Source organism: Phaethon lepturus, unplaced genomic scaffold (genome assembly GCF_000687285.1).
Source record: "Phaethon lepturus isolate BGI_N335 unplaced genomic scaffold, ASM68728v1 scaffold18108, whole genome shotgun sequence".
Taxonomy (NCBI): domain Eukaryota; kingdom Metazoa; phylum Chordata; class Aves; order Phaethontiformes; family Phaethontidae; genus Phaethon; species Phaethon lepturus.
Genome location: NW_010557092.1, coordinates 1 through 14,586, shown reverse-complemented (window position 1 = coordinate 14,586; position 14,586 = coordinate 1). Strand labels below are relative to the sequence as shown.

At 38.2% G+C, this 14,586-nt stretch overlaps 1 protein-coding gene across 2 annotated transcripts; it reads left to right on the top strand.

The window, feature by feature from the left end:
• Positions 1-790: 790 nt before the first annotated feature.
• On the top strand, positions 791-10,621 carry RIOK3 (RIO kinase 3). 2 transcript variants are annotated; one of them, XM_010292685.1, is made up of 12 exons: positions 791-908; positions 1,738-1,883; positions 2,012-2,116; positions 2,663-2,772; positions 3,508-3,651; positions 4,528-4,655; positions 5,812-6,000; positions 6,487-6,646; positions 7,664-7,744; positions 7,833-7,922; positions 8,283-8,390; positions 10,290-10,621. In XM_010292685.1, the coding sequence occupies exons 1-12, from the start codon at positions 841-843 to the stop codon at positions 10,389-10,391; spliced, it is 1,431 nt and encodes a 476-aa protein (XP_010290987.1). In that variant the 5' UTR covers positions 791-840; the 3' UTR covers positions 10,392-10,621. The 2 variants fall into 2 exon arrangements, with proteins under 2 accessions (XP_010290987.1, XP_010290988.1); XM_010292686.1 differs by having other exon boundaries at positions 793-908; positions 5,815-6,000.
• The last annotated feature ends 3,965 nt before the right edge of the window (positions 10,622-14,586 follow it).

Sequence of the window (14,586 nt, the reverse complement as noted above, 5' to 3'; positions counted from 1 at the left end):
GCCTTCCGCCCGCTTCCCTCCGAGCGGGCTGAGGCCGTGGAGAGGGCCCTGTGAGGTGATGCCCCCAAAGCCAGGGCCACAGTTACTTGGCGAACTGAGCGCTCGGCTCCCCTGCCCGAGTGAGTAATGGCCGCGCTGGACAGTGTATGGCGAGGTTCGGTGCTAGGAGCAATTATCTTCCTGGTGGAGAGAGCTGCTGTTAGACCCTGATAAATGAGTCGCTTCTCTACAAGCGCTGTTGGTGAGCAGGGAGTTGGGTCTAAGCGAGTTTGGTTATCAAGGTGGTAGGCAGCGATTCATCATTCCCCAACCCCTGCCTCCCCAAGCAAAGCTGTGTGTGTGCTTCTAGGTTTTTGAGGGGATGTTTATTATGATGACTGTCCTTCCAGGCCTCCAGAAATGGGGGAGGAAGCTGTATATAAGCCAATAATGTGTTATTCCATGGGAAGTTTTACATAGACTTGTGTACACTTGTAAACAAACTTCCTGGGAAGGCTTTGCCTTTGTTTTCAGAGGGTACTCACACTGACAAACTGACTCTTGTTTCCCCCATTAGTAAGTGACCATCAACATCCTTTCAATCACAATTCTCCCTATTGAGTTTATGAAACTATTCCTTGAGGTATTTTCTGTACTGTAGTTTATCATAATTCCCTGTGTATCTGTAGAAGACAAGCTCTGGTAAGATTACATGAGCTTATTTTAGAGCCAAGTCATAGCTAATTATCCTGATTATTGTGTTGCCACTGCATTTCTTGCTGACTTGAATAAAATGTTTATTTGCAGTGTCCGTGGGGAGTCCCTAACACAACATCACTATCATGTTCCCTTGCTGATGTAATGAGTGAACAGCTGGCGAAAGAGTTGCAGCTGGAAGAAGAAAATGCTGCTTTTCCTGAAGTGGTTGCGTAAGTTTAAATCCTGGATTAGTGATCTCCATAGTTGTGAGGCCATCTTCTAGCTCTTCTGCATTTTCTTACAATGTGCTTAATGTGTAGTGGTTAGTAAGTGCTTTGCCTATTATCTCCTAACTCTGCTTCTTCAGGTCTCTTTCAGTGACAATGGCTTCCCCAGTTAAAACTCTTCTTTAGATCTTTTTTCTTTCACCCTTCCTCCTTTCTTGATATTTTCTTCATGATTTTGGGTGCTTTAAGCCAGTTTGTAAGCTACGTTTTAGAAATGTCAGAAATTTTTTTTTTCTTCCCTTTTAGAGAAGCTTGTTAACAGTGTACAATGTTATTTCAAGATCAGGCGTATCACCTGTATCCTCCTAATACTTGGAAGCTCCAAGCATAGGCCAAGAGTCCACCAGTTCTGAACTCGTACAAATTTTGCCTGTCGTCTTTTCTGTGAAGCAGAGCAAAGCAACGCTGTTTGTTTTTTTTTAAATCTGTTTTTACTTATGTATTTATAAAAACATATCTACACATGTATACATGTATTCTTTCTCTTTCATGAAGGGCATCTTAAAAATAGAGCCTAATGCTTCTTACAGAATGGTAAACAAGTAAAAGTTTAAGTAATGTTTGCATAGCAAAGGACTGGCTAAGAGAAATGAAGTCATGCTCCATTAATATTTAGTGTTGGCTTAGAGGGGGTGCGGACAGTTGAGATCCATTAGCTTCTATGCAGGTCTGCATGAAGTCTTTTGTACAGAGTGATGAAATAGTATAAAGTAGTGTTTCTGTTTAGATTACTGTGCTTAATTCTTTAAATTTCTGTTTTCATTTTACATAGTGTTGCTGAAGGACCGTTTATTACAGGAGAAAATATTGACACTTCTAGTGACCTAATGCTAGCTCAGATGCTGCAGATGGAATTTGACAGGGAATATGATGCACAGCTTCGGCGTGAAGAGAAGAAGATCAATGGAGATAGCAAAGGTACCCTCATCAGAAGAAGTATTTTTGCTTTGGAGATATTCTTGGTACTCTGCTTAAGTTGACAGAGCTGTGAGGAAGTAGCAAATCCTTGATAATCAGAGACATCCTTATTTGTTTTGTTTCTCAAGTCTCCATATCCTTTGAAAATTATCGGAAGGTGCATCCCTATGACAGTGACAGCTCAGAGGATGAGGTTGATTGGCAGGATACCCGTCATGATCCTTACAGAGCAGGTATGTGGCAGTTTTAAACAGTACAATTTCTTCAGTTAGTAGACCTAAGAATATGACATAGTTGAAGTAGGTTTTTTTTGAACGTAAGGGAACATACCAGTTGTATGTAAAATCAGGTTACCTAATTGGGCGGTGTTATGCAGGAAGCTGGGCAGGTAAATTCAGGCATCTGTCTGCCAGTGTATTGGCTTCAGTGGCTGAATCTGGCGAAATAACTACTGTATGTGGAAAGTATTGTGGGATATGCATATCCGTCATCTACATCTAGCTAGGGGCACATTCACATGATATTGAATATTGCTGTCTTTAACATGCCAAAAGTGTGTCTGACACCCCAGAGAAGACATAGAAGTAAGTCATAATATAGCAAAAGAAGCTGTCATGTTTAGGATAAGAGAAGACTGCATTAAGATCATACAATTGAAGTATTTTATTCTGTTTAATAAATAAAATTATGTTACTTTTGTGGGCATTGTGGAACCTTTATGGACATTAGTTATGTTTGTTTAGGTGTAAAGTTTGATTTATTTTTCTCACTGCTGGTAGATAAACCTATTACTACACCAAGAAAGGGCTTCATAGGAAAAGGAAAAGACATTACTACTAAACATGATGAAGTGGTATGTGGAAGAAAGAACACTGCTCGCATGGAAAATGTAAGTGAAAACTTAGGGAAACTTATCTTGTGTGTAAAACTGCAATGCTGTAATTCAACCAAAGAACTAATGCTTGTCCATCTGTGCTACTGTGTACAGTGCTGATTTTTATTTTTTTCATTGGATGAAGGCAATGCAGTGTTTGGATTAGTTATTCGAATTGGCAGTTTGAGTTGTGTGGGTTTTTTGTTTGATAATAATTTGTTGATGACCATGATTCAAGAATTTGCACAGAACTGTTTTGACAAAAGAAAACTCTCAGCAAGTTTGGTATGCAGGCAAATAAAACACCAAGGCTATTTTTGAAAAGCATAGCTTTTCAAAACTATGCTGTTTTGTCGTGTAACCTAATTTTTTTTAATTCATTTTGCCTGATGAGCCAAGTAACTTATTTTCAGTCAGTTGTTTGACTTAAAAGTTTTTCAGTCTGTTTATGTGTAGTATATACCTTTCGTTTCTTTAATGTAACTGGTGCAACTTCTCCAAATAAGGAAATGCTGCAAGTGCAATTTTTACAGGATATTAGATAATCTCCTATCAATTTGGGCAGAACTCTGAGTTCTGAGTTTAGAGCAATATGTTTTTTAACACACTGACAACATTACACAAAGGTGGTTTCACATAAGTCCTAATCTACCCTAGGTTTTTCCAAATCAGAATGAGAAATTTCTGCTTGTGCCAACTTGTGGTGTCTGCTAGTAACAATGCTGAAATAATAGAAATTTATACTTGCAGTTTGCACCTGAGTTCCAAGTTGGGGATGGAATTGGGATGGACTTAAAGCTGTCAAATCAAGTCTTCAATGCCTTAAAGCAACACGCGTACTCTGAGGAACGTCGAAGTGCAAGGCTCCATGAAAAGAAGGAGCACTCCACTGCTGTATGTTTTTAACAGTAAAGTCTCTATATACTTTTTATCTTGTGTAACAGCTGAAACACTGTTTTGGTAATTTCTTTAAATGTTCCATTTTTAGTAGAACAGTTAAGCAATATTATGTTAACATTGCTGAAGGAGATGGTATCAGCCAGCTCCTGCTAGAAAAAGGCTGTCTTTATTTCAGCTGCATTACTGAGAGCCATATCAAAATAAGAGCATGCAGTTTCCATTTTTGTCTTATTGTCTTTCTAAACCTGTCTCTTAATCAGCTACAATGAGTAAACTAGGACTAGGACTAAAATAAACTAGGACTAATACTCTGCAGTTGAACCATGGGGCTTTAAATACCATCTTCATAACAAGTTTCAGGAAGATGAGGTGACCAAGTAAACTCTGACTTAATAATTTAGGAAGTCAAGAGTTTGATGTGCTTTATGGGAGAGTTTAGAGCAGAGCCTCTGGTAATACCTGCTGTGGACTTCTTAAATTTGGGTGTTTTGCTTTTATCTTATTGTTACTGATATAAAAGGAATATAATATTTGGGATATTTTGATTCATGATTTGTAAAGACTTCCTGAAAACATGGTAGAAAGTGCTTTTGAGCCACAGTCTGTGCTTTATGCGTAATTGGTAAAATACTGTATGTGCTACACAGCTGATAAGGTACCTGAGACTGTTAAATCTTAAGGTGACAGTGCTGGAGCAGTTTGGCTTTGCTTCTGTTTGGTTTGGGGTGGTTGTTTTCTCTATCAATTGAGAGAATGCTTTTAATACATTATTCTTTTCACCTAGTTGAACACTTGCGGTATACAAATACTCTAAACACTGTAAAGGAAAGAATTGGTTTAATGAATTGAATATTTATTTCTTGCCCATAGGAGAAAGCAGTGGATCCTAAAACGCGTTTACTTCTGTACAAGATGGTCAATGCTGGGATGCTAGAGACCATCACAGGCTGCATCAGCACAGGAAAAGAATCTGTTGTTTTTCATGCATATGGAGGAAAGTAAGTATATTTTTTGTATTTGATAATAGCTTTAAGTACCAGAGATGGTTTAAAAAGCAGAAACCACAAAAATATTTAAACAATCTGTACTTTTTTTCATTCCCAAGACTTAAAGTTAGTATTCATGTATGTGCAGATAATAATAAAATCTGAAAACCACATGCTACCAATTGTAAAGTAAAAAAAAATCCCCACTTTCCTCCTTGGAGACCATTTAATGTACAAGGACAAATCCACTGTAGCTTTCTGTGGAAAAATACCTACTCCGTTTATGAAAAAGAAGCCTTCAGGTTTTGAGGAACTCTTTCCACCGACCTACCCCAGACTACAGAGCTGTCATGATGATCTTAGGCTACCTCAAGATTGTCCTTCCATACAGATGGCTTGTATTATCAGCTCCATCTGTGCAGTTCAGTAGAGGTGCTGTTTCTTACTTTTAGGTTACCTTGAGAATAGCGTTGGGATGCTGTTCACTTTGCAAGTCATGCAAGAGTCCAGTTTTAAAGACCACCATGCTGGAAGGATTGTAGTACGTTAATAGTGATTGTGTTGCATTGAAACACCATGAGTTTAAAGTGGTTTAAGAAACAACTAATAAAGCCCAAATACAGATAATCTATTAAGAGATGTTGAGAAGTAAGTTGGGGGTGTGGAGAAAAGAAGCATCTCTTTTTTAAAAAAAAAAAACAACTGACCTTTTCTTGAATGATTTTCAGGAGTATTCTTTTGCTTAGTATTACTCAACGGGCAATATCTTTGTGGTGCTTAACATAACATTGTGGTACTACTATTATTGTTCTAATGCAAGACGTTTTTCACTTGTAATTTCTTGAAGCAAGTACGTGTATTAACAGGACTGTTATTAGCTATGACATTTACATAAAATATTAACAAATTGGGAGATGGAACCTATTTGATGAAGAACATATAATCCAAATGCCAAAATCCAAGCATTCACATATAAGCTTAATTGTAGAACTCTTATAAATTTAACCTGAATTGGCTTCCAAATTTGATCGAAAATCAGATCTTTTCCTCTCTTATATTAAAAATTGCTATATCTTGCAATATTTAAAAAATAGAAGAATAAAAACATGCATTTGCTTGTAAAGATGCGAATAGTTAACTTTGTTATATATTTGACTTTTTCCACAAGAAGTGCAACTGAAGATAAAGTTATACCTCCAGAATGTGCCATCAAAGTGTTTAAAACAACTCTCAATGAATTCAAGAACCGTGATAAATACATTAAGGATGACTACAGATTTAAAGACCGCTTCAGTAAATTGAATCCACGAAAGATTATTCGTATGTGGGCTGAGAAAGAAATGCATAACTTAACAAGGTAATGAAAAAAAAAAGTGTAGTTGCCAAATGCCTGTTGGTTTCCTATTCTCTGTTTAAGGAAGATACACTATGTCTGGGTAGAAGTTTAGATTTTATTTTTAGACTAAATAATATACAACCTGGTACAGATTGAATAAGCCTCTGGTTTCTTGCAGTGCAGTGAATTGTCAGTGTCTTCAGTGATTTGACAGCAGAATTTACAAGCTCATGAAGTTAACAGACTCTAGCTATGAAAGTGATTAGTTTTCCGTGAGCACTTTCAGACCAACTTATGACTTCAAGATCTGAATTTTCCTATGTGAAATACTGTGAAATATATATATTCATTCAGTTTTCAGTTTGGTCTATTTCAAAGACTTTTTGATTCTGGATCAAGTTTCTTACAATGTTCTCAGATTGGAAATGAGCAAGCAGGAACTAGAACTGTAGGGTTTGGGGGTTTTATTTTGTTTTTCTTAATCAGTATCTATTTTCTGATCCACAGAATGCAAAATGCAGGAATTCCTTGTCCTCAAGTGGTTATCCTTAAGAAACACGTCTTGGTTATGTCTTTCATTGGCCAGGATCAAGTCCCAGCTCCTAAACTAAAGGATGTAACACTTAGTAGTGAAGATATGAAAAAGGCCTACTATCAGATTCTTAATGTAAGACAATGCTGATTTCTCCTCCAATTCTGGGTTGCCTTTTCTTTAAGGGGAATAACTTAAAGGACAAATCAGCATTTATTTACTTTTCAGGATGCTTGCATCACTTTCAAGATATGAAGTCCAAAGGCTTACTTTGCTGCTGTTTAATGTGTGACTTAGAATAAACAAACAATTATGTGCTAAAAAAATAAATTGAATCTTAATCTGAATGGAAAACATGCTGGAACTTGATGACAAACAGATACTTAGCAGCAGAGGATTTATGAGCAAGTAGTCTTCCTTTTATAGAAGCAGTATGTGGTTTAGAAAGTTTGCTGAAGTCTTTCTGGGCGTAACAGAATACTTAATTTACAATGCTGAAGCACTCTCCAGTGGATAGGCCTTTCCCCAACCCCCCTTTTTAGAAAATCTAGAAATCAGAGAATGAATTAGAATATTGCATGGTGGATACTTTACTTTCCTCTTATCTGCTGCAATTGATTCAAACATGTAGCTGCTAACTGTCCACTCACTATTACATTACAGACGTTAAAGAAAACCCCAAAAAGCAGAACAGCTAACCCAGCAGCTTGATAATGAGTGGTCTGTGCCTCAGATCTTGAGACTAGTAGAGCAACGCAACCATGTTTTAAGTGCATATGCATACTAATTAGGATTCAATATCTAAAACTGTGAGACTTCTTTCCTGTGACTGGGCTGAGAATGACAGGTATATTTAGAGAACACGTTTATCTGTCTCATGCACTTGGACTGCTTGGCAGAGCTGACATGAGTTTACCAGACTGATTCTTCTGACTTGCTAAAGCTAGGCTCAGTGATAAAAGCTTAGTTTGCTGGCAATTTACCGAAACTGCAATTCCCTGTATGCAACTTTATTGAAGACTTGGAAAAAATTATGTAAATTAGGTAGGCAACTGGGGAAAGGTGCTTTTTTTTTTTTTGTTAGAGTCAAGCAAACAATATTTATCTGGAGTATAGCACACTTCTTTCATTCATTAATTTGGTTCCTTGCAGATGATGCAACAGTTGTATAAGGAATGCAACCTGGTCCATGCGGATCTGAGTGAATACAACATGCTTTGGCATGATGGGAAGGTGAGCTTATTCTTAACATGGGAAGGAAAGGTTTCATCTAATGAGAAATGTCAGTGCAAAGTGACTTGCTGTCTCACTGTGACTACAGGTCTGGCTTATTGATGTCAGTCAGTCTGTGGAGCCAACCCATCCTCACGGACTTGAGTTTTTGTTCAGAGACTGTAGGAATGTTGCACAGGTAGGACCTCTTCATCTGACAATCTTCTGAATGCTGAATGTTTTCCAAGATAAAGTCAATGCAGACCTAACTAAAAATCAACCAATACAACTCTGTAAAAAATGATCACCACCACACATGTATAAGATTACTCTTGCATATTGTCCATACTGATGGTGTCCTCCAAAAGGGGAAAAAAGTGTGGAAGAATAAAATGGCACCACTGAAACTTAAAAGTTCTTTCAACTATTTTTATCAGTAGGTCAACAAAACAAATAATATCATTTTGACTAAATATTGTAATTGTAACTTGGGGAAGGAAAAGGAATATTTTGTTTTGTGTAGTAAAGTGGTTAATGTGTGCTTTTTATACTTGACTAGTTCTTCCAGAAGGGAGGTGTGGCAGAAGCACTTAATGAGCGTGAACTCTTCAATGCTGTCTCAGGTTTAAATATTACAGCTGACAATGAAGTAGACTTCCAAGCAGAGGTACTGCTTTCTCTGTGCCTAACACTTTAATTTGGTTAGCTGTAGTAGCTGTTATAATACCTTAACTTTCTATGTTTAGTTTGTAGGATTAGTGTGTGTGAGTATAATTTCAGCAATCATTCTGCATCTTTTTTTTTTTTTTCCAAAACTTTATTATTTCAACCTAGTATAAACTTTTTTGCTCTCTACAGTTACCTGAAAGGAGGGTTGTGGTGAGGTGGGTGGTTGGTCTCTTCTCCCAAGTAACTAGTGATAGGACAAGAGGAAATGGCCTCAAGTTGCACCAGCATAGGTTTAGACTGGATATTAGGAAAAATTTCTGTACTGAGAGGGTGGCCAAACATTGGAACAGGCTGCCCAGGTAAATGGTGGAGTCACCATCACTGGAAGTGTTTGAAAAACCTATAGATGTGGCCCTTTGGGACATGGGTTAGTGGGCATGGTGGTGTTGGGTTAACGGTTGGACTTCATGATCTTGAAGGTCTTTTGCAACCTTAATGATTCTGTGTGATTGTGTGTTTTCAGATTGATAGACCTCTCCACCCCCTTTCCTAGTCCTCCTGCTCCCAAGTGTAAAAGGCTTCATGTTGTATATAATTTCTTCTGTCAGTGTTAAGGAAAATTTAGTGATCTGTTTTAGTTTTAAAAGCAAGCTTTGTTGTCTTTTCCTTACATATGTTAAAGGTTGTGCAGAGTAAGGAAGGCTGGGCTAAAAATAATAATTTTTCTACTACTTATTTTTCATGTTTTAGATTTAAGTTACGTGAGTTTAAAGTTTAGGCTACCGTTTTCCTTTTTCAAGCCTAAAATCAAGCTAATGTAAGTGTGGACTAGGAATCTTTGGTCACCTTTGGCTTTTAATTTTCAAATTCTGGCTGTAAACTCCTCAAGGTGTGCATCCTGATATCAGACATTTATTAAAATAAGTTGTCAAACATTATATATTTGCTAATTAAAGTAAAGGTAACATAGCAATTCTATTCTACTTGATTCCTAATGACAGTGTAGGTTTATGCTAGTCCAGCGTGAAGTAGGTGGGAGCTTGAATCCAGTTAACTCCTGGGGTAGGCCATCAAAGTGAGGAAGAGAGAAAGTGAACACAATGTCACTGTTCCACGATCCTTATGTATCAGTTAATTGAGCAAAAACTAGTTCTCTCACTGACTTTGTCAGGAGCACTGGGGTGTGAGGTGGGTTTTTTTGTTGCTGTTGTTTTACATCATCTTTTGTGCTTCTAAGTTTTATGGAAAAGACATTGCTGTTTACACAGAAGTGAATTTGAGCAGCCCATCCTTAAACTTCAGACTTTTAGTTACTAGCAACTTCAGTCAAATTATCTCCCCTGGAGTACAAAAGGAAGTAAGCCAAGCATAATAATGTGAAGATCAAAATAGGCTACTGTGCTGTGTTTCTTTGCTTGCACAAAACATTGAAGTGTAACAGTTTTCAGTTTTCACCATTAAAAATGGTTGCAGTGGATTTGTAATCTCAGTATTACTTGGAAGTTTTCCAGTGCTGGTGCATTGGGTGAGTTACAGTGGAGGTGTTCAGAGTTGGAGAAAGGAACACTTCTGTACTTCAGGGAATACGGCTGAAGTCTTAAGAATCCTCCAGTCCTTCCTGCAACTTGTGCATTTCAGTTACATAGCATGAAACTGTAAAGGAGTGCTACTCATTTTATTAACTTGTTGAGAACAGATGATTCAAGCTTTACTTTCAAAGCGTGTCACTCCGTACAGGAGTCACTCCATAGACTCCATACAATGATTCAGTCAGAATCATTGAAACAGCAATATTGTATAAACGTGATCAGTCATCTAAAGCTGCCTTTTAACACTTTTGAGAAACATTCTGGTGTGGTTTTATAATTTCAGCGTGGATTTATTTTTGGCTCTCTAGATTGAAGCTTTGGAGAAGATGAATGAAGATCATGTGCAGAATCATGGAAAGAAACTGTCAATGTTTTCAAGCGATGGAGACCCACCTATATATGATGAATAGCACTGAGTGTATAGCTGCTAATGAAACGAAACACAAATTTACTGCTTCTAACTACGTTGGTGCAGTGGTAAATGTCAACTACCAATGTCAAGAGAGAGTGGTTGACTGGGAATACCAAAATGGAAAACACAGTGAGCACACGGTGATGCCTCTGTCTTTTTTTTTTTTTTTAACTTAGCCCACCCATCAGGCTGGCAGTGTGAGAATGGACTGTCACGACCTCTTCGGATGGTCTGACAACTTCACCAGTTGCCCAGTTACATTAGACTAATGTAGCTGAGGTGGTCATATTTTGCATGATTCGGAGCTTATGTGTTTTAGTTTTTAAAAAAAAAAAAAAATTAAAAAATAATCTGAAGTATTTAGTGGGAAAGCACACTAGGAGAGTCCCTCTTTTTTCCCTATTGCTACTTGAAAAACAAGTTAAAAATTATGTATGGACACAATGTCAGCAAACCTTTCATCTTTCTCCAGCAGGGCACAATGAAAAGTCAAACTATGCTCTGCAATCATATGAAAATGTTAATTTAACAAGCCAAAGTCTTTATATATGCAAAAGTCTGGACCTTTCCATTTGAAGTACATGGAATGCATCTCTCTCCCACTCTGTAAATAGAGTTGGGTATCACATGAGAAACAGATTTGAATTCAGCCAGCCCAGGACTTCTTTGGTGACATGCAAGGAAATCCTGAGGGCTGCATCCAAGTTGCATAACAAAGTAAGTTCAGTTAAGTTCACTTGTAATATACAAACGTTTCCAAGAACTTGGTGTAAGTAAAAAAAAAAAAAAAAAAACAAAACACCCACACCAAAAAAACCCTCTATAGTAATCCCTGAAATTCTAGGTGGAGCATCAACCATTCTTACTCACCCTGAAGATAATCATAGACTATGAAAACCAAATATTGATCATCATTATTGTTAAACAGCTTTTTGCTTATATGTGCAAAAATACTCAAATTTGTCTTTCATGTTTTTATTCTTTATGTCAGTCTTTTTATTCTAGCAAGTTCTAAAAATCTAGCAATGTTCCTTTCCAAAATGACACATTTAAGATGAACTGATGTAGTGGGATGGTTTGGAATTAATAAATTCTGATCAACTTCTTTTTAACAGATTGCTGTTTCTGATGCTGCTCTTTATCAAGCAGAATATAGTGTTGATACATGTGACTTTCTTACAGTGTGCTGTGAAAGTGTTTGGGGTTTTTTTTTTTTTAATTTTTGTGGTTGGAAAACTGGTGCTGAAGTAAAGACTTGAGATCTTGTGGTGGTATTCTTGCGTGGTTCTTTGCATTGCACAGGCCTTCATTGATACTCAGTGCTGCATTAAAGCAGTGTTGGGGTAGGACTATGCTAATTCATTATAACAATAGAAAAAAAATTACATGAACGGTAAACAATCTCGATGTTTTTGCCAGTTTCATCCCAGTACTTGGATCTTCTTCTCTTTTCTAAATTGGACAATTGTTATGCATTTACCCCTTACTTTTGAAATAAAGGAACTTACCTCTATTGCAGACTTAGCAATTAGGAAAATACTTCAGTGAAAACAGTTGCCCAAAATAATGCTATCGGGGAAAGAACAGACTAGGTACTGGGAGGGAAGTGCTGCAGTTATCACCCCTTCAGGAAGACTGAAAGCTTCTCTTCTGTTGCCAAATCTAACCAAAGTTTCCTCAAAGCATTCAGAGGAGAAGGCTTTTAAAAAGAAAAGCATAGTCCTATGCTAGGCTTATTACAGGTTTCAATACTTGTAATGTTTCTTTAGGAAAAAAATTGTCTCAAAGCAGTTGCTTATGCCTTATAACGTGCTTGTCTAGGAAAAGTGCTGATTGCGAACGATATCTGCATCGAGAGAGGGGAAGAGAAAGAACAGGAATAAGGGGAAGTTAGGGGAGGGTGTTTTTGATTTTACAGAGGAGCTTGCCTGTATTGTGCTTGAAGGGAAGCCTTGGTTGTTACTGTCATTTTTAATTTATAAAATACATCTAGCACAGATTAAAAAAAAACCCAACACAACGCACAAAAAACAAATAGGTGAAACAGTAGTCCTCAGGTCTGTGATTTAAAGCTACTGAGCCTGATTATATTGCCTAAACATCTTTTCACTTCCAGCCATAAAGTTGGCTCAGGAATCTGCTTTGAGATTTTAAGACATCTAGGCCCTTCGTCAAGTAGTTGAAAACAAGGAAGAAGTTGCTAAAGTGAGCATTTTCTTGGACTTATTGAAATAAAAGGTTCTAGGATTATTATGAAGCAAATAGAATCTCTTGGAAGTAAATCTAGATTTTTCATTGTTAAGCAAGCCATTAACTTTTATGACATGACTATTCTAATGGCCAATTCTACAACTATCACAATTAGTTTCAAGTTGCATGTTTATATACTTGTCTGCTGATCCCCCAACCCTGCCACACACCTCAGTTTTCTACTATCTCAGTGTTTTTATTGCAATTACAGAAAGTACTTGCTGTCCTGTAGGGAAGTGTCGTGGTTTAGTCTCAGCTGGCAGCTAAGCCCCACGCAGCCGCTCACTCACTCCCCCACGGTGGGACGGGGGAAGAGAATCGGAAGAATAAAAGTGAGGAAATTCATGGTTTGAGGTAAAGACAGTTTAATAAGTAAAGCAAAAGCTGCGCACGCAAGCAAAGCAAGACAAAGAATTCATTCACCACTCCCCATGGGCAGGCAGGTGTTCAGCCATCTCCAGGGAAGCAGGGCTCTGTCACTCGTAATGGTTTCTTGGGAAGACAGATGCCATAACTCCGAATGTCCGTCCACCCCTTCCTTCTTCTTCGTCCCAGCTTTATATACTGAGCATGACGTTACATGGTAGGGAATATCTCTTTGGCCAGCCTGGGTCAGCTGTCCTAGCTGTGTCTCCTCCCAGCTTCCCGTGCACCCCCAGCCTGCTCGCTGCAGGCCAGCATGAGAAGCTGGACTGTCCTTGACTACTTAGCAACAACTCAAAACATCAGCACTTTATCAACTTTTTCTCATCCCAAATCCAAAATATAGCCTCATGCTAGCTTCTATGAAGAAAATTAACTCTCCCTGCCTGAAACCAGGACAGGAAGACACAGAAGATTAAACATCAGTAGAATTTCTTCAACTTTGACCTTGGATTCATTAAACTTCTGGCTTATATGCAATTAAGTTTTTATTTTGTCAAAAATTCTAAACTTTAAGATACTCTGGAAATACTTGTCCTCTCTAGCTAACATAGAATTGTTTGATCACGCAGGAGGGTTCTGCAGAACAGAGCTGCTTGTAATTCCTACCTGTGACTTCAGTTTCTCTAGTCCAATGTGAAATTACTGCAGTTGGACTGAGTTGCAGGTCAGCAACCAGTTGTTTCTGTGATACTGTGTTAGGTAATTAAATTTGTATTTCTCCTGTACTAAGTTGTGCCACTTTGGTCTAATCTGAAAATTTTTAATTTGGTATCATGTCTTCCTTGCCCTCCCCCCCTTTTTTCTAAATTTCCTTTATTTCCCTTTCTGAACTTGATGGTCAATAAGCAAATATGTAACTGATGGCATTCTCACACAATTTCCAAATTACACTGTAGGTTTTGCAACTAGTGAACTAAGGCAGCCAGTGCATCAACCAAAAGAAACCCCCAACTTTGCTAGTTCATTGTCTGAACTAAAATACAAAATAAAAAGCATAAATGCTGAGAAGCAACCCAGCCTTCAATAGTTCTTTACTGAGATTGTTCCTGAAATAAGGTCCGTTTTCAGAGTATAAGTTTAATTTCCCCTTTTTGATCTATTTTATAACTTGCTACTGAAAAGCAGTTTCATGCACAAAGCAGCATCGTGTGACACGCGTTCAGTCATGATTCAGTGAAGTGCAGACAAATTAAGGCACAGCTGTGAAGCACCTGGTTCCTTCCTTTCCACCCACCCAGAAAAAAAAAGGTTTGTGGGTTGTTTATGAGTTTTTGCTCCATTGGTTTTGGTGGGTTTTTTTAGAAAGCACTGTAAGAGGTTGGGCCGAGTGTATTTCTCTCCTGCATGACATGTCTCGGCTGTAGGTGTTTGCCTCCCAGGAGGTTCGCAGAGCGACCGGCTCTTCACCGCAGGGCCCCTGCCCGGGTACCGGAAGAGGTTTAGCCTGGCGGCGCGGCGCAGCGCAGGGCGGTATGGCTGCCCGGCAAGGCGCCGGTTGTCCCGGCGGGGGCCGGCAG

Coding starts and splice junctions, on each gene's coding strand:
- RIOK3 (XM_010292685.1), top strand. CDS start 841: ATGAGTGAACAGCTGGCGAAAGAGTTGCAGCTGGAAGAAGAAAATGCT. Junction 2,773..3,507: donor ACACTGCTCGCATGGAAAAT/GTAAGTGAAAAC, acceptor TTATACTTGCAG/TTTGCACCTGAGTTCCAAGT. Junction 7,745..7,832: donor TGCTTTGGCATGATGGGAAG/GTGAGCTTATTC, acceptor CTGTGACTACAG/GTCTGGCTTATTGATGTCAG.